The sequence below is a fragment of the Hippoglossus stenolepis genome, chromosome 11 (assembly GCF_022539355.2).
Source record: "Hippoglossus stenolepis isolate QCI-W04-F060 chromosome 11, HSTE1.2, whole genome shotgun sequence".
NCBI classification, from domain to species: Eukaryota; Metazoa; Chordata; class Actinopteri; order Pleuronectiformes; family Pleuronectidae; genus Hippoglossus; species Hippoglossus stenolepis.
The window spans coordinates 19,306,192-19,328,853 of record NC_061493.1 but is presented as its reverse complement, the minus strand read 5'-3'; the positions used below and the strand labels follow the sequence as shown (position 1 = coordinate 19,328,853).

At 41.7% G+C, this 22,662-nt stretch overlaps 4 protein-coding genes across 7 annotated transcripts; 1 reads left to right on the top strand and 3 right to left on the bottom strand.

The window, feature by feature from the left end:
- Positions 1-12: 12 nt before the first annotated feature.
- Positions 13-8,516, bottom strand: ndc1 (NDC1 transmembrane nucleoporin). Of its 2 annotated transcripts, XM_035169550.1 has the most exons (18): positions 8,336-8,516; positions 7,446-7,566; positions 7,263-7,364; positions 6,899-7,073; positions 6,683-6,809; positions 6,408-6,516; positions 6,150-6,201; positions 5,916-6,048; positions 5,451-5,543; positions 5,268-5,349; positions 5,022-5,183; positions 4,551-4,811; positions 4,117-4,232; positions 3,283-3,333; positions 2,363-2,426; positions 2,172-2,272; positions 915-1,075; positions 13-829 (listed from the first exon to the last, which is right to left on the bottom strand). In XM_035169550.1, the coding sequence occupies exons 1-18, from the start codon at positions 8,372-8,374 to the stop codon at positions 766-768; spliced, it is 2,013 nt and encodes a 670-aa protein (XP_035025441.1). In that variant the 5' UTR covers positions 8,375-8,516; the 3' UTR covers positions 13-765. The 2 variants fall into 2 exon arrangements, with proteins under 2 accessions (XP_035025441.1, XP_035025442.1); XM_035169551.1 differs by lacking the exon at positions 3,283-3,333.
- A 91-nt stretch (positions 8,517-8,607) lies between these two features.
- Positions 8,608-9,655, bottom strand: zgc:113691 (uncharacterized protein LOC503529 homolog). Its single transcript, XM_035169554.2, has one exon. The coding sequence runs from the start codon at positions 9,634-9,636 to the stop codon at positions 8,878-8,880; it is 759 nt and encodes a 252-aa protein (XP_035025445.1). The 5' UTR covers positions 9,637-9,655; the 3' UTR covers positions 8,608-8,877.
- A 1,274-nt stretch (positions 9,656-10,929) lies between these two features.
- Positions 10,930-15,190, bottom strand: yipf1 (Yip1 domain family, member 1). Of its 2 annotated transcripts, none has more exons than XM_035170605.2 (10): positions 15,079-15,190; positions 14,669-14,775; positions 14,070-14,230; positions 13,900-13,980; positions 13,699-13,786; positions 13,498-13,614; positions 13,215-13,381; positions 12,872-13,054; positions 12,163-12,269; positions 10,930-11,515 (listed from the first exon to the last, which is right to left on the bottom strand). In XM_035170605.2, the coding sequence occupies exons 2-9, from the start codon at positions 14,700-14,702 to the stop codon at positions 12,183-12,185; spliced, it is 918 nt and encodes a 305-aa protein (XP_035026496.1). In that variant the 5' UTR covers positions 14,703-14,775; positions 15,079-15,190; the 3' UTR covers positions 10,930-11,515; positions 12,163-12,182. The 2 variants fall into 2 exon arrangements, with proteins under 2 accessions (XP_035026496.1, XP_035026497.1); XM_035170606.2 differs by having other exon boundaries at positions 14,974-15,110.
- A 634-nt stretch (positions 15,191-15,824) lies between these two features.
- On the top strand, positions 15,825-19,377 carry lrrc42 (leucine rich repeat containing 42). 2 transcript variants are annotated; one of them, XM_047342041.1, is made up of 7 exons: positions 15,825-16,483; positions 17,194-17,325; positions 17,417-17,535; positions 17,664-17,749; positions 17,830-17,943; positions 18,739-18,823; positions 18,935-19,377. In XM_047342041.1, exons 1-7 carry the CDS (start codon positions 16,095-16,097, stop codon positions 19,225-19,227), a joined length of 1,218 nt encoding a protein of 405 aa, XP_047197997.1. In that variant the 5' UTR covers positions 15,825-16,094; the 3' UTR covers positions 19,228-19,377. The 2 variants fall into 2 exon arrangements, with proteins under 2 accessions (XP_047197997.1, XP_035026495.2); XM_035170604.2 differs by having other exon boundaries at positions 17,414-17,535.
- The last annotated feature ends 3,285 nt before the right edge of the window (positions 19,378-22,662 follow it).

The following is a 22,662-nucleotide window of genomic DNA, read 5'->3' as shown; positions in this document are numbered from 1 at the left end:
CCTGACACGTGATTTCCTTATGAAGTTTTTATTCAACAAGTCTCCGAGTGAAAACTCAAACTCAAGTTGGCAGTGACCAACAACTGTAACCAGTCACAACCAAACACACTCAATAAACTGATAAAGGACAGCCTCGTTTCACATGGACAAAACTGACAAAACACGTGATCTGAACATTTTATGTGGTGCATTTCCTAGATTCACAACCTGGACTGATGAACACAATTTCCCTGGATGAACAAAACCAGATCAGAGAAAAAACACAAGTCGGACACCTGTGAACTGAAGAGATCTCTAAGACATATTTTCCTGCCTGCTACTTTAAACAATGTCGGCCATTTCTTCCATTCCATCCAAAATGTTTAAGGAAATCACAAGGATATCATTTAAGCAGATGTCATTAAAGTATGAAACCATAAAGCAGAATAAACAGCTGTTTACAACTCATCCAAATCAACAAAACTCAAACATTACAGTGATATTATTTTGTGGTACAAATCAAACCAGTATCTTTGAGCTGCTGATCCGTGCAGTCGGCTGGTTTCAATAATCCCGAACACAAGAGGCGAGTCTTTCTCACTCTGGAATCCTCGTGTACGTAGGAGACGTGAGCTAGCGTGTCGAATACAATCCTCCTGGACATAGTGCATAAATATTAAAAGAGGCACTATCACGGGCTTTCGCTTGTTATCTCATGTAAACCAATGTGTTCACTTCACACTGATAAGAATCCAAAAAGGCACAGAAGCCACAAGTGTCAGCTGGTTATTCTTTGTACTCCAGAAACTGCTGCAGTCTTTTCCGGTGCTCAGCCGACATCTGAACAGCACTGAGGATTTAACAAAGAAATGAGAAATCAATACATGTCATTTCTCCCATTGGAGAAAGTCACATTTTTTAAAAACAGGCCTTACTTTAAGTGGTCTCCAAACGTGGTTGTTATCCTGTAGATGGACGTCTTGAGTGTGGCCCTGAGAGCAAAGCGCAGTGTTTTGTAATTGGAGTCTCCCATGCTGCTGCTCGACCTGAGGGGTTTACTGGAGGCGTGAGGAAGCTTGAAGTGACGGTCTACAGCCTGGGGAGGAAGAGCAGGACACAACAGTTATAATAATAATAACTATTTGTATAGCACTTAAACTTGTCAGTGTGCAAACAATTCAGGAAGTAAAAACCCATTTGTTTTTGCTTCCTGAACATGTTGCTTCAGGAGCTGCAGGAGCCATTTTTATGGCAGGATGTATGCAGTACACTGAATTGGTCAGTAGGTGTCATCATTGTGCTTTGTGTTATTTGTCACATAGGTAGGGACACGTGCACATTATTTAAAGGGGACATAGCATGCCCATTTTACCACAAGTTGATATGGTTCCTTGGGGTCTTAATGAAATGTCTGTAACATACTTTGGTCAAAATACCACAAGGATTATATAAAACAGCACCCTTTTTACCCTGTATAAAACAGCCCTCCACAGAGTGACCTGTTTTGAGTGCCTGTTCCTTTAAATGCTAATGAGCCAGCTCCCAGCTCCCAGCTCCCAGCTCTCACCTCCTCCCCCATAATTTTAAACGATATAAATTATCAAATATGCATCCCATACTTTGTATTCCCCTTCTGTTGTCCTGGAGTTTTAATTTTCCCAATCACATAATTAAATGTCCCCCTCTGCCCATCCACTACAAGCACACAAGCAGACAGACAGAGAGAGAAAGAGAGGGGTGGGGGGCTATGAAGACCATCATTTACCCCGAACCCCGACATTTAACGGGTACAACAACAAGCGGAGAAAGCAGAATCGCGGGCTGACCTTATATGTACAGTCTATGGGGCTGACCAGCGCGGAGAAATGCGCGTCCCGTGTAAACAGCCAGGCGGCTGCATGTGGGAACGCGGTGTAAACCGGCGTAACGAGTGTGGGGGCCAAGGCCATGTAGGGAGACTTCCAGTGTATTGTGACGACACAGTACACAGGAAGCTCATTCCAGTCACTCAAGCATGATGTTTCTGACTTAGAGGAACCATAACAAAACGCGCAAGTGTTTTTTTTCCCCAGAGTTTTGGGGTTGGTAGACATGCCAGATACCCAAATTAACGTGTAGAAGCACTAACAAAGGGGAATTTTCATGATATGTCCCCTTTAAATTACATGTGGGTGCATGGGAAACCAATTTACCTCTTGCAGGACCAGCATGCAGCCGAGAATGCTGGGTAACGTGGTCTGTACAACCCCAAACTGGTCCTCTGAGAAGGAGGCTTGAACCAGATAAGACAGACCTGGAGGAGGACATCAGGACATAATGAGTGTGTTTGAGTTACGAAAGCTGCATCCACATCAAGTGAAAGAAGTGAAGAAGCTCGTCCTACCTTCTAAAGCCCAGATGTGAGCCTGGCTGTCAGCGAAGAGAGCCTGACTGGAGGCCTCCGGAAGCTGCAAGACACAGTGTTAGTGAGCAGGAGATTTTTAATTGACGATCGTAGATTCAGACTTGGGAAGGAGCAAAGTTACTAGTTACCTCAGCCAAGGTGGATATTTATTTACCCCCGTCTGTTTGTATGCAAGATTACACAAAACATACTGCACGAATTTCCGTGAAATTTAGTGGAAGGATGTGTTATTGGTCAGGGAAGAGCCTCTTAAATTCAAGGGCAGACCCAGGGATTTTTTTCACTTTCTTTTTCATTGCGAAATCGGGCATTTGTCAATATTTACCTTGATTCCTCATCGGATAATTCATGGAAAAATCAGGCACATTAGGAGACAACATTTTTATGAGTGTATAAAATTTGATGTAGATCCAAATAAAAATTTGCATCCAGTGGATTTAACTGTGGTTTAATAGGGAGGCTGTTGGGCCTTGGCGGAGGTATGTGCTCTACTGAGTGTCGTGCTAGTTCTACATGATTTGACTACAACATACATGCATGATTAAAGGAAGATACAGAAACATCAAAGAAAACAGGCACACCAACTAGTTTCTACATAAAAAAGGAAAACATGCAAGTGCAATGTGATACGATCACAAAAATAAGATTTCTCAACATTTAAGGAAATACAAACACCACTTTTAACAACACCATCACATTTAAAGTAATTAGTGAGGCTCGCTGTTACAGCTAGATGTGTGACAGGGAGCTACATTAGTAATGCATGAGATGATTAGGCCTAACCAGGAATTAAAATGGGTGAAATGTGCAGGGTGGAATTGTTAAAATTAAATTAAGAACAAGAATTACTGTGCAGGAAGCTCCTCAAGAGAAAGCATGCACAGGCAACACATCCTTACCTTGTTAAACAAATACATTATCAGCACCCGCTTTGCCAAGAAATGTTTAACCTGAATGGGACAATTAAGCGAAGAGTTGTTTTGGTATCAGAAGAAGAAGCCGACACGAGAAGCACAAATCATGGATTTTCACACCAAACAATGATCGTTGAGTCACAGCCCCGTCTCATCTCTGAAGCTATAGACTGTAAATAAAGATGGACGACATGACAGCTCCTCAAAAGTGAAGCCAAATCGTATGGATCGCCTCCTGTTGGCTGGCTACAGAATAGGTCATTAACCCTGCCTTCACCATAAAATCCAAGTGCACATCAAATACATTTTTCTCAAATAAGGTTTGTCATTTTAGGTCTAATCTCACTGATGTATGTCCAGATGTTAATTTCCAGTAAGTTTGGTTTTAATGAGTTATTTGATGCCATGAAACCAAGGTTGAAACATCCTGATTGACAGCAGTGACTGACCTATGATTGGTCGAGTGTGTGTATCCTTAGGATTTAGATACTACAGCTCCACACCACAATCACTTCTGCAAAAACTCCAAAAGTGCAAAATGGCGGCACCTGTATCCAACAGGAGGAAGAGGAGACACGTCGTCCATCTTTATTAACATTCTATGTTTAAATAAAAACTGCATGTCCGCCACTGGGACAAAAGGGATTAGTGTGATTCAGATATGAATGAGGAAAAGAGTATATGGGTCAAATGGAGGTCTGTCTTTTGACTCTCCCAGGGTTGATAACTGTTAAGTGTGAAAAGCCTTATGTCAGAAGCAAAGTGTTGAACAGAAAAACAATTATGTCATAAAACCGATTAGAAACACGGCTGAAGTACCTGTTCTTTTCTGTTCTGGAGGAACTGAGCCAGTAGACTTGGTTTAGAGGGTTCCTGCTGGGGACTGGGGACTGAGGCAGGAGATGGTGGTGGGGGGCTGCCATTGACCTGTGCATCTAAACCAACACAGAGGATTAAACCACACATGAGAACGAGGAAGCTGGACTCAGATAGACATCAATCATCCATCTACTACTGAACTGACGCAATGATCCCCTGAGGAACTGACAACATGCCACCATTCAAGAAGCTCAAAACCTGTGGCTGAAATTAACTAATCAATTTAAATTTATTTACGCTGAAAATGTATACACAAAAAGATGACCTAACATTGAGAGTTTCAGATCTGTGCAGAACAGATACAATGAGGTGAATGTGTCACTTCTAGACTGAAATCTCCTTAGTATCATTATGTCATATGAGCCCCCTCTCACCTGTGGAGGTGGACCAGAGTTTTGGCCCCCTCCTCATGATGTGCGGGCTCTGCACCGAGCCGTGCCACGGTGAGCATTGTTCTACTGGAGCAGTGAGGCGCCGCAGGGCCGGAGAGGCGAAGGGGCTGTCCAGGTCGGGAGTGAAAGGTGCCGTCAGAGGACTCTGCGGGCCTCCGACAATGGAGCGGGCAAAGACTGATGCTGGAGTTTTCATCAGCAGATTGGGCCTTGGGGACATGAAATCCTCTGAACCTGAGGTTACTTGTATGAGAAATAAAAGGACAGAGATCATTTAGATACATTTTTCACACATTGTTTAGGATTAAAAAATCCTCAAGATAATAGATGGTCTATGACTATATCCTAATTTGTATTCACGACAAACGCTATTAAAATATATGTACTGGTGCTGTACTACAACATAAAATACATATACTATATCGGGCTCTTTACAAATCAACCAGCACCCACCTGATGTCTCAGATGAAGTCTTCCTCTCACTACCAGTAGACAGTGACTTGGCCCTGCCATTGGTTGCTACAGTGTCATGATAGGCGACAAGTCTCTGGGTCAGATCAGCCAGCAGCGACAGACACTCCCGACTGATGGCGTTCCAGTTGTGAGGATGGCCACCTGAGAAAGACGAATGAAACTATATAGTGAATACAGTTTGCTTCTGTTGCAGACAAGGACCTCTCCCCAGATGATATAACAGACCTGGCTGACTCAGACTGAAGACCTCATAGCGCCGTGATGGGGAGTGTTGAGACAGCAGAGCCAAGTCCTGCAGAGCCAAGAACTAAAGTTGGGGAGGGACAAGCGATAAATCATATATTAAGTCATCAGTAAGCACATCAGAAAGAGTAAACCTGAGATAATCTATGTGTGTGTTTTACCTACCTTTAATATTATTGGCTGCTGGTCTGTCACAACTTTGGGTAGACACTGGTGGGCATCTTCAGTAAAAGAAGACTGCACGGGAAAACTGTACACCTGTAGATAAGAAACCGTTCAAATAACTTATGGCTTCTCAAGTCTTTTTTTTTTTACTGATGAGACTTTTACCAATAACATACACATAACCCTTGGACGTTCAAAGCAATGACACACTGCCCCCTAGTGTCATAATTTAAGGCAAACAAGAGAAGTCTGCCTTGCATCTCAGCATCTCACTATTATCATGAATTGGCAAAACTGCAGTGCTCTCCTTTATGGGGATCACAGGCATGTTAAGCAACAAGTGCAAAGTCAAAAAATGTTGATCAGTTTAGAAATTACACAAAAATACAACAGAAAGAATGAACATTTTACAAAAGCATGCAAATTCTTGATTCAATATTAAGTGGATGTATAAAAGAAACATACCTCAGTGACAAAGATCCTAAAGAGCAGCAGTGTGATGTACCATGTAAAGAGGAGGAAGGTGGCACTGATCCACAGTTGGTAGAGCAGGGAGAGGTCCAACAGGCCTGCTATGCTGTCAAGAGGGTGGATGGAGCTGGAGGTCGCACACAAACACATCCATGTAATTTAGTTCATCAGTCCACAGAATGTTTTTGTGGAATCATATATATTAAAAAAAATCTAAAAACTACTGACCTGTTCAAATGAAGATTCAGTGTTTTACAGATCCATACTCTTGGAATGTATCCTGTTAGAATTCAATTAAAATATTTTATTCCTCTAATCAGTAACTTTATGTAGAAAAGGACAAAAGCAAATGAGAAACAGAGCTCAAGTGCAATAACTGAACAATGAATAAAAGTCTATTTGAACCTGAAAGCTTGAACTCATCGAGCAGTTTGATGCAGGACGTAGGAGCTTTGTGTTACTTCTTTGTAAACAGAGGTCACTCACCCAAAAAGAAATACACAACAATGAAGTTCCTGACAGAGTAAAGTGCTTGAGTGGCGCTGCATTTCACCACCAGAGGCAGCGATCCCTTGAAGCGGAGGTATTTGTATTGCTGAGGAAATAACAGAAGGTGAGCGTGAACAACAATAACTGAGTGGAACTCCAAATAGGACACTGATTTTTGTTTGCATTATAAAATAATAATATGATGTATAACTACGTGCAAACTGTCACAGTACTTGCATCTAAGCGTTTCCAGAAAAGAAAATATCCCTCACCTGAACAGTGTGGAAGGAGACATAGTTCATGTTATGGATCACACCCAATAGACTGTGAGACAATCCAACGAAGGCTCCAGCCAGCAGAAAGACGAGGTGATACTCATTCAGACACATCTGAGGGGGACTGTCAGTGTTGAACACACATTGAGGCAGTTAGAACATAGCTGATGCATGTCAAACTCAACGTGATCGTTTCGCATAGTGGCCACTTACCCTTCACTCTGCATACACGTGTAACCGAGTTTCTCATATCTGCCCCCGATGGTGACAGCACAAGACCAGGCCACAACTATTCCCATGATGCAGTGGGCCAAGGAGTTCAAAATCTGACGAGGGTGAAGCAGTTGTCCCAGCATGGCGATTTTTGAGCATGCGATGGTTGGGATGACTGAAGAGAGACGGAGAAAAATAATGTAAACAAACTACAAAAATGGTATTTCTAGAAGATCTTGGGGATACCATTACTACTGATAGACATTCTGAATTGTTTTTAACAATTAGTTCCACAAAAACTGATAATATTCATGTTTATGTTAATGCATATTCTATAACCTGATGTCTACGCCACGCCACTCACCTGTATAATACTCCAGGTTCAGGAAGCCCACCATGAGGATCACTCCACACAGCAGGATGAAGGAGAAGATGGCACTCGCACTCGTGAGTAAGGAGAAGCATTCTGCGGGTAGAGAGAGAAGTGTCAGCTTCACACACAGTTTCATACACAAGCTCTTGGTCAGATCTCTTTAAATGAACAGACCTGATAACGTGTGGATGGGGTGAAGAAGACTGAACCTGCTGAGGATTACAAAAACCGCCGTGATGGGAGGCAACAACAGGACAGCCCAGGCAATACTGGCCGCAGCTCTCCAGCAAATCACCTTAACAGAGCAGACAGTCATTATTATGCATTACAAAATACACGAGCATTAAAATCACCTTAACGGGACAGAAACGTTCATATGACATAAAACTGATGAAATATTTGACTTTTCTTTTTTTTAACCAAAATGCCTTAATCAGATGCACAATCAACTCCTCTAAGTGAGTGATTTTTAAAAGTTATATTACCAGCTTAAATACATTTATACTGACAGAAAGAACTACATTGATTACAATCTACGACATGAGGTAAAAATAATGCAGTCATCATAAGGATAATTGCAAACAATCATTTCATAATAAACCTGCACACCGTCCCAGTGTAACATCCAAATAGAAACAAGGATAATTATAAATACGCTTCCAAACACATAAATACATCAGATGAAGTTTTCATTGGCTATGAATGTGATTATTCGGTCACAAAAGCATTAAATAAAGACCTTAACATCACCAGGGACACACAATGAAGTGTGTGCAAGTTGTGAGTGTTTGACAAAGCAACACAAACTGAGCGATGCAGCTTTAACAGGCTGTGAAACCACTTCTAACACAATGAAACCTCACCTGTGTATAACGTTATTTGTTAATAAATATTAAAAAACACACATTATTGAGCTGTTTTCGTTCGGAGTACCACTGTTAGCCTGTTAGCTACGCTCGCGTAAACTAGCATAAACACAGATGCTACTTTAGCTAGCACAAGCGAGAGACGTTTTCTTTTCCCTTTCTCAGAGAGGAACTGTTTCCCGGAGACGAAGCACTCACCTTCCGGATGAACCAGCAGCTCTGCTCCGTGGAAAACATGTCGCCGGGATGAAGAAACGAGCCGAGCGGTGGTTTTTACCCGAGTCCGGTTCTCCTGCTGTCAAACTGCGGCTCCGCTCGGTTTCTCATATCGCGCCACATGCACTCAAAAGACCTGCGAAGGACCCGCGCTCGTAGCTGCCCACCTCCCTGCCTGTTGCCAGCTTCACACACACCTACACGAATCTACTGAAAATCTGCTCAACAACAACAACAACAATTATAATAAAAATAATAATGATAATATAGTAGATTCAAACTGTTTGGCCCATGTAAACGGAAAAGAGTAAGGTCATAAGGTCAACTTTAAACATTTGAGCGATAAATACTGGTATAACACTGTCACAAGATCAATTTACACACTGCACCAGGAGCCGTCAACCATGTTTTAATTGTTAAAGTTATATCTTTGTTTTCCCGTCTTAAACATTAGTCCAGATAATTATGAATTAAGCTATTTGCTTCAATTTCTAAAAAGCAGAGTGTTAGTGGTTATGTCTCTTTCAGTTCTGAATCCCTTTCGTGTCATCGTACACGAAAGATTTCTTGTCATGATGATAGCCGCTCGCATAAGTTGGGAAAGTGTGTTTATCGTAAAGAGTCTTTTTGTCGTTGTCCCGGGTGAACGGCTTGGTCTCGAAGGCGTTGACCGGGAGCTTTTGGGATGAGCTGATGGACATGTCGGTTTGCATTGCTTTGTGGACAAATGGTTTCTGCACGGGCCTTTGTGCGATCGCCGGCAGGGCCAGCTGCTCCCTCTGCGCCTTCTTGTCTTCCCACAGCTTCAGCAGACGCCGCTGATTGTTGGTCATGTCCTTGAGGTTCTGCTGCAGCGACTGGACCTGGTCTTCCAACAGAGTTTTAGAAGTGACCGTATTCGCCAACTCTGATGTCAAATCGTCGATGGTCAGGCTCAGCTTCCCGGCCTTCTCCACCAAGGAGCTGCAGTCGTGCTCCTTCTCGTGCAGGTCATTGATTATGTCCTTCGTGGTCTTGCCATTGAACTTGGGGCTGCACTCAAGTCCAATTTCAGTGCGAAGAGCCTTCACTTGTTTCCTCAGCTCCTTGTTGTCCACGGTCAAGGTCTTCAGTTTCTGCTTCACAGCCTCGGTAGAGCGCATCCTTGACTCGTACTGTCGCAGCTTCTCCCTGAGAGTGCTCTCCCTGTGCATGGCGTCGTCTCTTTCCTTGCTGCATTTCTCCAAAAGTTTTAAAGTCTCAAATTTGGACACTTTTTCTCCTTTCCCATTTGAGGAGGACATCCCACAGAAAGGTTTCCTAATCACAATGTAAAAAAAGAAAAAAAAAAATAAATAATCTTTTAATAATAATATATTTATTCTTGAAAGCGGTTTAAATAGTCCGTGAGAATTGGGGGAATAAATCCACAAGCACGAGCAGCTGCCTGCAGGTCTTGGACTGACGCGGATGACATTCCTCTTGGAGGGTTATCTGCTTGACAGTCAGCTCCAGTGTAACACTAAGCTGGGGCTAGAATGACCATTAATTAGGGCGCCACCATCCTTTTGACACCGTTTCAAGTGACACAAAGTTTTTTTCTGTTTTTCCAAATTAAACAAAAAAACTTGCCCTTGTTAATCAATGGATTTATTAACCACGGTTTAAACCTAAGTCCTCTGCATGTAAGGTGCTGACCACACAGAGTTTACCTGTAGAAACTGGCTTTGCATGCATAAGTAACATTTTCCACTGCAGGTGATCTGCGACACAGTAGATTCTCTCCATTCACTCGACCACGCGACAGATAAGATGGATGAGTTGCAAGGAACAAACAGCAGCGGCAGCCAAATGTCTACTTTTTAAGTTAGACGCTCTCTTTGACATGTTAAAGTTAAACCTATTAGTTACAATCTCTCCCTTAAATATTTAAAATGTCCAACTGTTGAAAAGTACTGGCAGCCTGTAATGCTGTCAGGAGCTGGGCAGAGAAGAGTCATGTTGCCGACATGGGGAGGGTGTGCGACATAAAACGTGACTTTAGGTTCACTGGAAGAAAATAGCAAACAAAGTCTTCTCTGATATTTTAAGCATTAATATAATGCAAGTATCCACAGTCCCTACACATTCTTATAAGGATGTAAACTCATTGTTATTACAGAGGGTAAATTTGTTACTGGGGAACTAAATGACAAAACACTAAAGTGATAGTGAACATCTTTGACTGTTTGCAAAGTGATTTGCTCTGTTCAAATGGCAAAAAGCATTGGATAATTTGTAAAATGTGACTATAGTAGACTATATCTTATTCCCTGTTTCCAGTCCTTATGCTAAACTAGTTTATTGGTGAGCAAAAGACAATTTTACAATTTCGTGGACAATAAAATTCTTATTTACAATTACATGAAAGTAGCATAAATTTTCATAACAAGAAAGTGACTAATTATATTTCTTAAACTGTTGAACTACTTATTGAATATGGGCAAAGCCGGCATGCAAATAATCAGTTAATATAGTTTAATGAATGATGGAAACTCGCCTCCAAGTGAACTGGGAATTAATTATCGTCATAACACTGACAAATTCATTGAGGAAAATTGTGTCCCAAAAAGATCATGTTTGATTTTATTACCCTTGAAATACACATTCAATTTCATACATTTCATCACAAACAGTGAAGAAAAAAAAAAATAATTAATTACAAAAATAGTTACATGTGTTGTAAATTACTTGGAAATTTAGGATTGGTCTTTGGCCTTCGTTTAGATCACTTATGGTTATGTCAGGGGAAATTACAACAACTTGGTACATAATAAGTCCGACCCTTGGAAGTTATGTTGTTCATAGAGAAAGTTCTGTACACATACACACTAACTTAATCTCATTGTAGAAAGGTGCAGTTACATTACTGCAAATACCTAAATATTTCAACTACATACTACAAGAGATCCCGTGGTGTGTAACATTATAGCCCATTTATCTTTCAAGACAATTAGAACCCATCCCATGAGAAACAACATACTTGTAGCAGTGTTAATTTTCAAAAGTCACGCAGTTGAACCGAGGATACACACAGGGTTTAAAGGTCTTGAGCCAGAATGTTCCAGTGCAGGTGAAATCCAGACGACCAATGACTTCATCACCTCAGCAACCCGATTCTCACTAATAAGGCAACAGGAGAACCTGCCATTTAAAAAGAAAAAGAATAACACATGCTATGGGAAGGAAAATCATGTACAGGAAGTCCGGTGTCAGATGTTCAGCTCCAGCAGATCAAAATAACACGAGCCGACGCTTCTAAATTAGGCCAACAACGTAGAGCTGCTAATGTAGGTGGTAAATATTCTTGACACATTAAAGTTGCCAAGAGAGAGCAGAAGGTTGAGAATTATTCAATTCAATTTTATTTGTATAGAGCCAAATCATAATAGAAATCATCTCAAGGCATTTTACAAAGAAGGTCAAGGCCTTAAAATGTATAGAGAAACCCAACGGTTTCCACAATGAGCAGCACTGTGGCGACTGTGGAGAGAAAAAACTCCCTCGTTAACTGGAAGAATCCTCAGAACCAGACTCATGTGGGCGGCATCTGCCTCGACCGGTTGGGGTGAACAGAGAAAAATGGGGAGGAGAGGAGAGATGGGTGGAAATGAGGGGAAAGAAGAGAGAGAGAGATAGGGGGGAGGGGGAGGAGAGAGAGACTAGGAACAGTTGTGTACCATCAGGTTTCAGCCCTGACAGACTGAATCATGACCTACATGTCTTGTGTTATTAGTGTTTTTGTACAAATGGTTCATGGCTTTAAAAGATTCTGTGTCAGTATTATTTACCTTCACACGATCGAAGGCATTCATGTTAAAGACGATGTCTTGTTCACCACTGTTGCAGCAGGAATGTCAACGGGTAGCGCTGGTTCTGGTCGGCTGAAGAAATAAGCCTGAAAAACCAAACAAATAACGAAAAATGGGTAAAAGAACCTGGCAAAGGGGCAATTACAAAACTAGGAGAAACATCCCATCAATCAGAAGCTCAAGCTGAAGTGTCTGAGAGTAACTGTGCAGCAAATGTTCAGTGTTTGAGGAGAAGAACGCTGCATTTCTACTATGCATTCATCTTGGTCAGACACAGCTTGGAGACTAATTACATGAATGTGAGCAGAGATATGACACCGCTGCAGCCCTGACCTTAAGAAGTGCACTAACAGCCCGCTGTCACACTCGTTAGCAAATGCAGTCACAGTTTCCGATGAAGAGAGTCTGACTCGTGTGAGTTAACTTGACACTATCAGGTACAGTCGTTTCCAAGAAGCACACAGGGACAGACACGCACAATTGCTGGAGTGACATAGAGGGGCTGGTTCAAAGCTTGGCCACGCTACTGAGATCACTAAGGACAAACAGGAGTAGGTCAATCAGTTATCTACACCGCGATGAACAGTTGTATCTTATTTCCCCAAACAGATACATTTTCCATATCTCTCCAATTTGTAATTAATCCACATGGAAAAGTTATGTAGAATCAGAGCTGGAGGAAATTTACCTTACAACCAACAGCAAGCAGGATGTTGAACAACACAACGGCTGACAAGATGGCCACGATAACTTTGGGGTGGTCCTCCCTGACGGCAGGCCAGAGCGTCATCACCAGCACTGAGCCGGAGAGGCAGAGAGCCACCACAATGGTGCACCACCTCAGCCATTCAAATGGGAGAATCCATAAGACCTTATTGAGGAAACAAAAGTGAATTATATTGTGTGTACATGCCCCATTTAATAATAAGTACTCCAAGCTTTTCTTCTACTTTCTTCTTCTTTAACTGTAAAGATATTTAATGTGTAGCAAAAAAAATGAAAATTGATTCTGAAAGTTGTTCATGTCTTACCACTGCAGGTATGTAAATTGAAAGTGAGTATCCGTACACACAGATGATCTCCATGAAGGAGTATGACACCAAGTTCATGATCTTGTTGTTTCTCCATAGCAGGAAACCCCAGAGGGCAAGAGGCACCAACCAGGCATAGGTGAAGATCGCTGTTGCAGCAATGGTCACTGGAAAACACACAATATTTAAAACTAGAAGAGTTTGTAAGAAGAATTTAGAGGAGAGTGTCCTGTTACTGGCAAGCTCAGCAAGTGAGCCATGACTCTAAAAGAGCCATGAATACCTTTTCGAAACTCAGGGGTGTATTTGTAGTTTGGTTTGCCTAAGTGCATCAGAAAGTTGGATATATTTCCACTGATGGCAATGGCAAACACAAGGGTAGTGCAAATCCAGAACGGTCCTGAAAGCACAGATATAAATCATTAGATCTTCAGTTTACATGCACATTTGGGCAACCTCTTATCACAGCATGAAGAGTGCTCACCATAAAGATCAGGATTTCTTCGAAGGTGGACCTGAACAAAGTTCTTTCCAGGCCATGGCAGCACTGATCCGATGATTCTTTCCTTCACCTGAAAGAAAAGTTATTACCTAAGTAGATTGACAACTTGCATTTGTTCTGATGCCCATGATAATGTTGTCATAAGGGTTAAAAGTCTTTAGAATAAGGTTGTGATTTCATTACATGATGGGTCTCGACGTCAAAGAATTTCTGGTAGTACTCAAAAGTCCAGAAAGGGGCACTTTTCTGTTGCCCAGAGAGAAGCTTCAATAGAAAACAGAGAACAATGAGACCAAAAGTTTACATTTTATGCAACAAGACTTGATTATTTAAAGTGTTCGTCTTGTGCAGACCTCTGTCTGGTCGTCATAGGGAAGTGTGTCCTCATCATCATCACCACTGGGATTTAAACCAGCAGCTCTTTTCTGCTTCTCAGGTTTGACGTCATCATCCTCAATGCTAATGGTGGTTGCATCTCTGTTGGCTTCTAACAGATTACCAGCTTCTTCAAATTCTAAATTCATGACATGGAAAAAATGGAAATTATTAATCGCGTGTTTTGATGGTTTCACTGTTGCTGCCGATACACCACAGCACAACACTGGGAGGTAGATGCGTTTTCAGAAGCAGCTACATTCAGCTAAACATCACGCCACTGGCTACCGGTTAAATGTCCAGTGTGTAAGATTTAGGGGAGGTGAGAGGTGTTCAGCTGCAACATGCAACTTCACCACTAGATGTCACTAAATTATACACGATGAACCTTTAAGACTCACTTCTATCGAATGGTCAATTTTTCTAACAATTTCTTATCATTCTATATCGTTATAATTTGTGAATCGTGCATCTTTTGTTATTGTAAAGCACTTTGTAACGTTGGTTTTGAAAGGTGCTACGTGAATAAAGTTACTATTATTACTTCTTCACCCCGGAGACCGTGGAGGACACTCACCCTGGAACTGAAAGGGGTCGTTTGCTGTCGCCATTTACACGGATTCACCCTCAAACTCCAGAGGCTCGTCTGTCAGGAAAGTTTGGCAACAACTTGATCTTAGAAAACTGTGGAGGAAAACAAACGTAAACCATTTTTTTTTGTTTTTTTTAGCTTCAAGGTTATTAATCATCCCCTTCACCGTCATGTGGATAAAACAGCTGAACTCAAAGAGGGATACGCGGGGAATCACGCACGTTAAATGTTAGCTAGCTAGTTTGCTAGCTAGCAAGTGCTCATTTGACAGCTCAACAACAACAACTCGCCAATTATCGCAACATCAGGAGCAGAACAAACTACGAGAGCCTCGGTTGCGTGCAGGAATCCAGATGTTAGTTTGGACTAGTTCCTTTAAACGAAGCCGGTTTTACCTGTTGATCTTCTAAACTCGTGAAATCATTGCACTTCTCTCGGCTCCAGGAAATTCGTATTCGTGTCATGTAAACAAGCCTGTTTCCTGCTACTGAACCTTTTCAAAATAAGAGTTCGACCCCTCTTTTATATTAAAATCATAAATGACTGTGTAATAATAATAATAATAATAATAACCCAGAAACAAGCATATTATATTAATTGAGTCATTCATTTATTTGTATTTAATTCGAACATGCAAATTATACAAACATTTAAATAAACTTAAACAAGTATTATTTACAAACAGTGATGAGGGAAAAAAAGGAGTGAGAAGTACAAACTTATTTAATCTCACCCCTTATCCACAAGTCATTAATTAATAATTAGCTTATACTTAACCAGCTTCCTATATACATCTATAAATATGTTGTTTACCTGTGCTCTATATTGTATATAATGTACAAAACATATATGTAATAATAAACACAATATAAATAATTCAAATAAGGCTATACATATATTTATACATAAATACAAACTCATACACCTATACACCCAAAATCAAAACTTGCTCATATTAAATATCATTTAAAAATAAATCCTCTTGTTCCTGGGGACCCCCACCTACATACCCCAAATCAGATATAAACACATTTGCATTGTTATTCATAAGGGACAATAAATATCAAGAGACCAAATAAAGAAACAGTTCCACTTAGAGATTGTTTATTATGAGTAGTTGGACTTTTAGTTTGAAGTTTGCCAGGCGGGCAGAAGTCTCTGAAGTTGCTGGGGGGGGGCTAACGACAGGATCTTGGAATACACGCAAATAGCTAACAAATAATGAAATAGTCAGTTTTTAACACGTAGGGGTCGATTCGTACGAAGTGTTAGCTTCAGTCGACTCTCCTGTCCGGTTGCTAGCAAGTGAGCATTTGTAGTTTTTTGTCCCTTTTCACGTGTTTAGCCGGTAGCTAGCTAGCTAAAGGTGCATGAGTGTGTGTTGTGTCCTCACTGTGGAAGTGACAGAATAATGGACGATGGCCCCGTCTACGTGCGAGAAAGGGGAAACCTCCGCCGGGTCAGTGACATCGTCCTGTCGCAGCCGAAGCCCGCGTCGTCCTGCAGGAGGACGAACCCGCTGGTGCTGAGGAAGGAGCATTTCGTGTTCACCTACAACTCCGAGGGGAGCCTGCGCTACACCACCAAGTCCCTGTTCGACCTCGCGCTGCTGTTCGTGGCTCACAACATCCACCACGTGGACTCGCTGGTGGGCTTCCCCGAGCAGATCGGGGACCGGCTGTTCGCGGCGGCGGAGGAGAACCGGGTGTTCTCCAACACGGACGTTTCCCCCAAGGCGCTGCGGCTGTTCAGCGACGCGTACGGGCAGATGGTGCTGGGATCCCTGTGTCTGCGAAACAGGCGAGTCAAGGTCCACGTTTCTCCACTGAGGTCATGTGCTTATCTGTTTGTGACCTTACGTTAAAGGTCGTTGAAGCGAAAGGTCCAGAGACACGTTTGATGACATTTATTATGATTTGTTGTCCACACAAAACAATAACACGTATAATGAAATGGAATATTATATGTATGTATTTTATGAAAGTTGGCTACTTTTTCATTATGGCACTCAGAACTTCCTCATATTAAATATTATTATTTGACAGAGAGGTGACACAGATATTTCTCCCCACGCTTGTTCACTGTCTGTATGTCAAGTTTCAGAAGATTTTACCGCAGAATGTCTGAGAAAATGTAAGGCAAAATTGGCTACTTTGCCATCATGTCGCTCATAACTTGCTCATGTTAATTTGAACAGGTTATGAGTGCCATAATCAAAATGTAGCCTACACTTCTGGTGGCCCAGACAAAATGAAGATGAGCTTAAAGCAAATAGCTAAAGTCTGGCCCGGATATACCAAAACAAATGTGGGCCAACTAGGCAAACGTGTGTAATCTGGATGTGAACCTACAGTGGCCCGTGTGGTAAATGGGGACTGTGGTCCAGATCTGGCAATCAGGACCAATGTGCCATCATTTCAGAAATCGGTGTGACTGTGCCAAAATAGTTTTGCTATGTGGGTTTGCCACAAACCAAAGCTTTTCATGTCCCTCATTTTTCATTCCCACAGGTTTCCACTCCTGCATGAGAGGATGGATGAAATTAAAACCTTTCACAGTTTAAAGTCACTGGATTTGTTTGGCTGCAGACTGGGTGATGATCATGAGATATTCCATCATCTAACATCCACCTCATTGGCAAAGTAATAACCAGTGATTTCTCTATTCCAAAGAAGCATTGTGGGGAATCTAAGAAATACCAGCACTAACACTTGTGTCTTTCATCTTCAGCAGTTTGATTCATCTTTTTATCGGTGGTAACAGTCTGTCAGACGCTGGCTTACAAAGACTGACTGCGCCTGTCCGGATGATGAAGAGGGGACTTGATCGTCTTCAGCTCCTGGATGTTTCCTGTTTGTTACCAGAATATTAACAGCTCCCATATAGTGGGAGCACAAATACCACCACCATCAAATTCAAACCAGTAATAAGTTGATATGTTTTGTTAAACAGTTGGTCAGTTATTCTTTTTCTCCTTTAGATAACCCTATCTCAGAGAGAGCACTTAGATACCTCACATGCCTCCCAAAACTGGAAAAACTTGACGTATCTGGGACCAGTTTGAAGGTAAGCCAATAATGGTTGTGTGCAACACCTAGCTGCAGCTTATTGTGATGCCGATGTATAAAATGAATTTATACATCCAGCTTGATGCAGGTTTGAAGACGACCATGTGGAACCTGTTGGGACTCGTTCGTTCTGAGAAACCGTTGGACCTCTTTGATCACTCGAGGTGTAAAACAGAAGGCTGGGCAGAACAGGTACATATCCTCAGCTGCTGATAGAAGTAGACAGCCAGTTTCAGACATGTACTTCAGGGGATGTACCCACACGAACAATGCAGGGGGAGATTCTCCGATTCTCTTCTTAGAAGCGTGGCACAGCAGGCAGAGGTAGGACGTAATGTATTTATTCCGCTGCGGAGATCATGTGTTTTTGTTTATCGCACAACACCCTTATCACCAAAAGCTCTCTTGACATCTCCGTCTGTGTTGTTGTGAACGCTTCTCAGCGGAGAAACTCCACCTGCATTGTTCATGTGTGAAACCTCCGTAAAAAGCCCAGACTCAATTCTGCATACATCCTCTGGATGGGCCGGGTCGGGTCAGGACCATATCTGCGGCCGGTGTAGGGTGACGCAATGCTCCTGCCGAACCCCAGTGCAAGATCCGGCGCCTAACATTTAAGCTGCTTTTTCAATCTTAGATATAAGAAGATATGTTTTCTTTTTACTTTTTTGGATCTCCTGCTGTGTTCTCACATCAGCTCCTTCAGACATACTGCAGACCTTTTACAAGGGGGCTGACCAGATATACTCCGGAAAGTCCGGAGTCTCACTGGGACATTTGTGTTCACACATGCAGCCTCTCCAGATAATGTCCGGGGGTTCTCCAGAGCTCTCCAAAGCAGCTGAAGATTTGGTCCCGCCCCGGCCCTTTGCTGCATGTCTTCCCTGCTTTCTCTCCCCCTTTCACTTTTAATTTCCTTCTGTTGAATAAAGGCTCAATGCCCAGTGTGTTGCACATCATCTTAACAAATGCTTGTCTTGTTTCCAGGTTGTCAACCAGTGGGAAACAAATACCTCCCAAATGCCAAAACAGAAGAAAATTGAAGCATCAAGAACATCAGCGCTACGCTTTTGTAAGTCTTCTTTCATTTGCCATTACGTTGCATTCTAACTGACAACTGGTAAATCAAATTGAGCTTTGTAACTCCACCTCAAATAGTTATGAAAGTCTTTTTGATGTGTAGTCGGAAGGCAGAAGTTCGTGAGAGACGTCCTGAACGCAGCCCCCTTGGTATGTGAGAGTAAAGAAGAGGACAAGCGGGAGAGACTGCATTTCTACCGACCTGCATCAAATCACGTGTTTGAGAAACAGGTTCCTTACAAGACAAATCCTCCTGCAAAGAGTTCCTGTCACGGAATCAAAAAAAGGCCGCGTCAGTCAGAAGGATGTGACAGCTCACGTCTGAGCCCGCCAACAAAACGTTCACCCTCATCAGCTCTTAATGCAGAGGACATTGAATTGTTGAATAGCTATTGAGGCCTGTCCCACGTGATATTTCCCAAAGAGCAGCGCATAGCTCAAGTAGGTCCTATAACAGGTAACACTCAAAGGAACAAAAATATTTCCCAAGATGATTCACACTGTTTTTAAAATTATTTTATGAATAAAGTTCAATATTTAACATTTGTTCACTTCCTTGGTTGTGATTTTTTTTGTTTAGAAATACAACCCTGTTCAGGCCTGCTGCACAAAAAGCATAAAGTGTGTGAACAGGCAACAATGCAGTACAGAGTCAACTGACACAAATAACTGAAATTGTTTAGGTGAATGACTTGTAGAAAGCATTCATTACATGCTCCACTGACTCAGGTACTTGGCAGTCATCAAAGAATCCTGTTGCGTGTCTGTAAAAGATTTTCTCCTCTTTGTTGCTGCTTTTTGCTGTCACCTCCCACTGCAGTACATAAAGGTGTCTTCCTGTGTGTGTGCTACATCCCAGCTATGCTGCCATTCTTTATTCATGTTTCCTTTGATAATTGTTTTGGCTTCCGATTTACTAAGTGATATGTCCATGACGTCTTCAAGATTTAGTGCTTAGCCAATAAATCCACCCCTTCATTGCCCTTTATTCCTCTGTGTGCCGGTATCCACAAAAAAGTATACTGAAACTGTTTGGTTTATTGCCAACGTCAAGGTGCATTACCAGCATTCCTGGAGGTACTGCAATACCAGTACCACTCCTTTGATTTTGTGTGCTCCTATCCTTTGATGTCCTGCACGCCCCTGTCCTTTGATTTTGTATGCCCCCCTCAATAACCAAACAAAGAAGAAGAACCAAGTGGAATGAAGATCGTTTATCGAAAGCAACTGGCCAGTGAAACAGCAGTACGACTAGTATGAGCAGTATGGTACAAGACAGTTTAAACGCTTCATAGATAACAAACAATGCATAACGTTTTCATGCCAGAAAGCGGCGACGCGTCCATGTTTGAGGAGAGCTGTGTCTGTATTTCCAATCAAGAGCTACATCAGGAGCTGGCTGAATTACAGCAGCTGGCAGGGATGCTGCAGACAGAGAACAACAAACTGGTGGAAACAGTGCATGATGGAAAGAAAATCTACCACTGCACTACCTACTATGAGCTAACACAGAAGACAGCTGAACTTGAGGACCTATTTAAGATGCTGCAGACAAAGAAAGACAATGTAATTGCAAGAATGCTGAATCTGCAGAAAAGCTGCAAGAGCAGTACCTGTCATGAACTATTGAAGAGGATGGCTGAATTTGAGAACCACGTACAGATGCTGAATATGGACAACAGAAATCTGTTGGCAACACAACAGGAATACTACAACTACAGTACCTGTTTGAAGCTATTACGGAGGTTGGCTGAATATGAGAACCAGACAGAGACGCTGGAGACAATCAAAGATAAACTGTTGGTGGTAGTGCATGATCTGCAGGAGACAGAGGAAAGTCTGAGACATGAGGCTCAACATGCAGAGTTCATGAATTGTGAACTTGAGTCAAAGAACGAACATCAACTGAAAGAGATTTACAGATTGAGAGCAGAGTTTTTTACTCTTAAGTACCAATTAGATGACGCTAAGGAAGTCATCAAGGATGGAGTTAAGAGAACACAGGAGCTGACTCGGGTGAAATCTCTGATGGAGAAGGAAAAGGCAGAAGTCGAAAAGTTGACCAACGCACTGCAAAATAGAAAGGAACATGAAGAAATCCTGAATCGGCAGAATAGTATCGTTATGGCTGAACTGGCCCGACTTGAGTCACAGAGAGACAAACAATACAAAGAGAACGAAACGCGAAAGACAATAGAGCGAAATCTTCTGTGCCAACTTGATGAAGCTGATCTGCTCATCCTCAATAAAGATGAGCTCATAACAAAGCAAAGCAGGGAAATTGTTGACTATCAGAAAACAATAGAGGAGCAGCATTTACTCACAGAGGATTGGAGAAAATCAGTCTGTGATCTGAAGGAACAAGTGGAGGAAGCTCAGCTAGAACTTAACAGAAAGCAAACCAGGGATAATGATCACAATCTGCAAGAGGAATTGAAAACACAGATTCAGCAGGAGGAGGTGCAACCTTATTGGCGGTTTCTGAAAGTATTTTTGTTTATTGTTATCGTTTTTGTAGGTTTCCTTATTTTTGGATTTGTCCTGAAAACCGGACTGGTTTACAACTGCAATGTTGACGTCGAGTTTTTACAGCCCATCTCCAAACTCTACCCAATTCCCTTTTAAACCAGACAGAAAACCTAGATCAAGGGTATTTACTTGAAATTCAAAGAAGTCCAGTTAGATGGAATTTCCTCAAGCAAAGGACTGAAACATCATAATGTGTAACGTGTGTTGTGATTCAGTGCCATATATTTTCTATAATATATATTTTTTTATTTATACTTATAGTGTAGACAGAACCATAAGAGGGGGGGGGGGATGCTATTTTTGTGGGAAATTGTTTTGCTGTTTGTGTTATATTAAATGTCTCTGTCTAAGGAACTTGAATTTCTAGTGTTGGATGTCTCTCTGGGTCCTAATAATAATGCTGTGTTGATTGGGGCCTATCGCCCCCCCTGTCTGCTAATTCAGATGCATTAGACAAATTGGTTAATCTTTTATCTGGCTATGACACCTCAGAAATGTTACTGTTGGGTGATCTTTACCTCAACTGGCTATCATCTACCTCTGAAGGGCTAAGAAATCATTACATCGAACTGAATTTACTCAACTCATCTGTTCACCAGCTAGGCCAGACACCAGAAATCGAGAAAAGGGGGACTCTCATTGATATAATCAATCATAATAACCAAAAAAATATATATATATATACATAGTGGTGTTTTTGCCTGAGTGATCATTGTCTAATATTTTGTATCAGACTCCAGAAAAAAAAGATTCCACCACGTGTTATTGTAAAGAGGGATTTCAAACACGTTGAGCAGGCTTTTTACAAATGTTTTTAATTCCTTAGCAAACAATCATGCTCCCTTTAAAAAATATAAAGTAAAAAGCAGAACTAACCCCTGGTTTTCACCGGAAATCTCGGTTACTGAGGTCAAGGGATTTGGCACGGGCAAAAGCACAGAGCTCAAGGACCCCATCGCATTGGCAACATTTGACAGTTGAGAAATAAATGTCAGGGTAATTAGAAATGTCAAGTCAAGCTATTTCGTTGACACCCTATCTGATTGTTAAAGTAATCCTGCAAAATTTTGTAAAACAGTCAAGGCATTTAATCATGGAAATTGAGGAGGAAGTGTAATGATTTCTTTCAATATGGAAGAGCACTAACTAATAAAAGGAATCAAAGCAGTTTACTATTAAGAAGCTACTGAGATTTGAATATCAGCCTCCCACTGCAGAACGTAGTTAAATGAATGAATTGAATTTCCCGACATTGATTATATCCACAACTCTTAATAAGTCTCTGCAACATTTTATTGCATA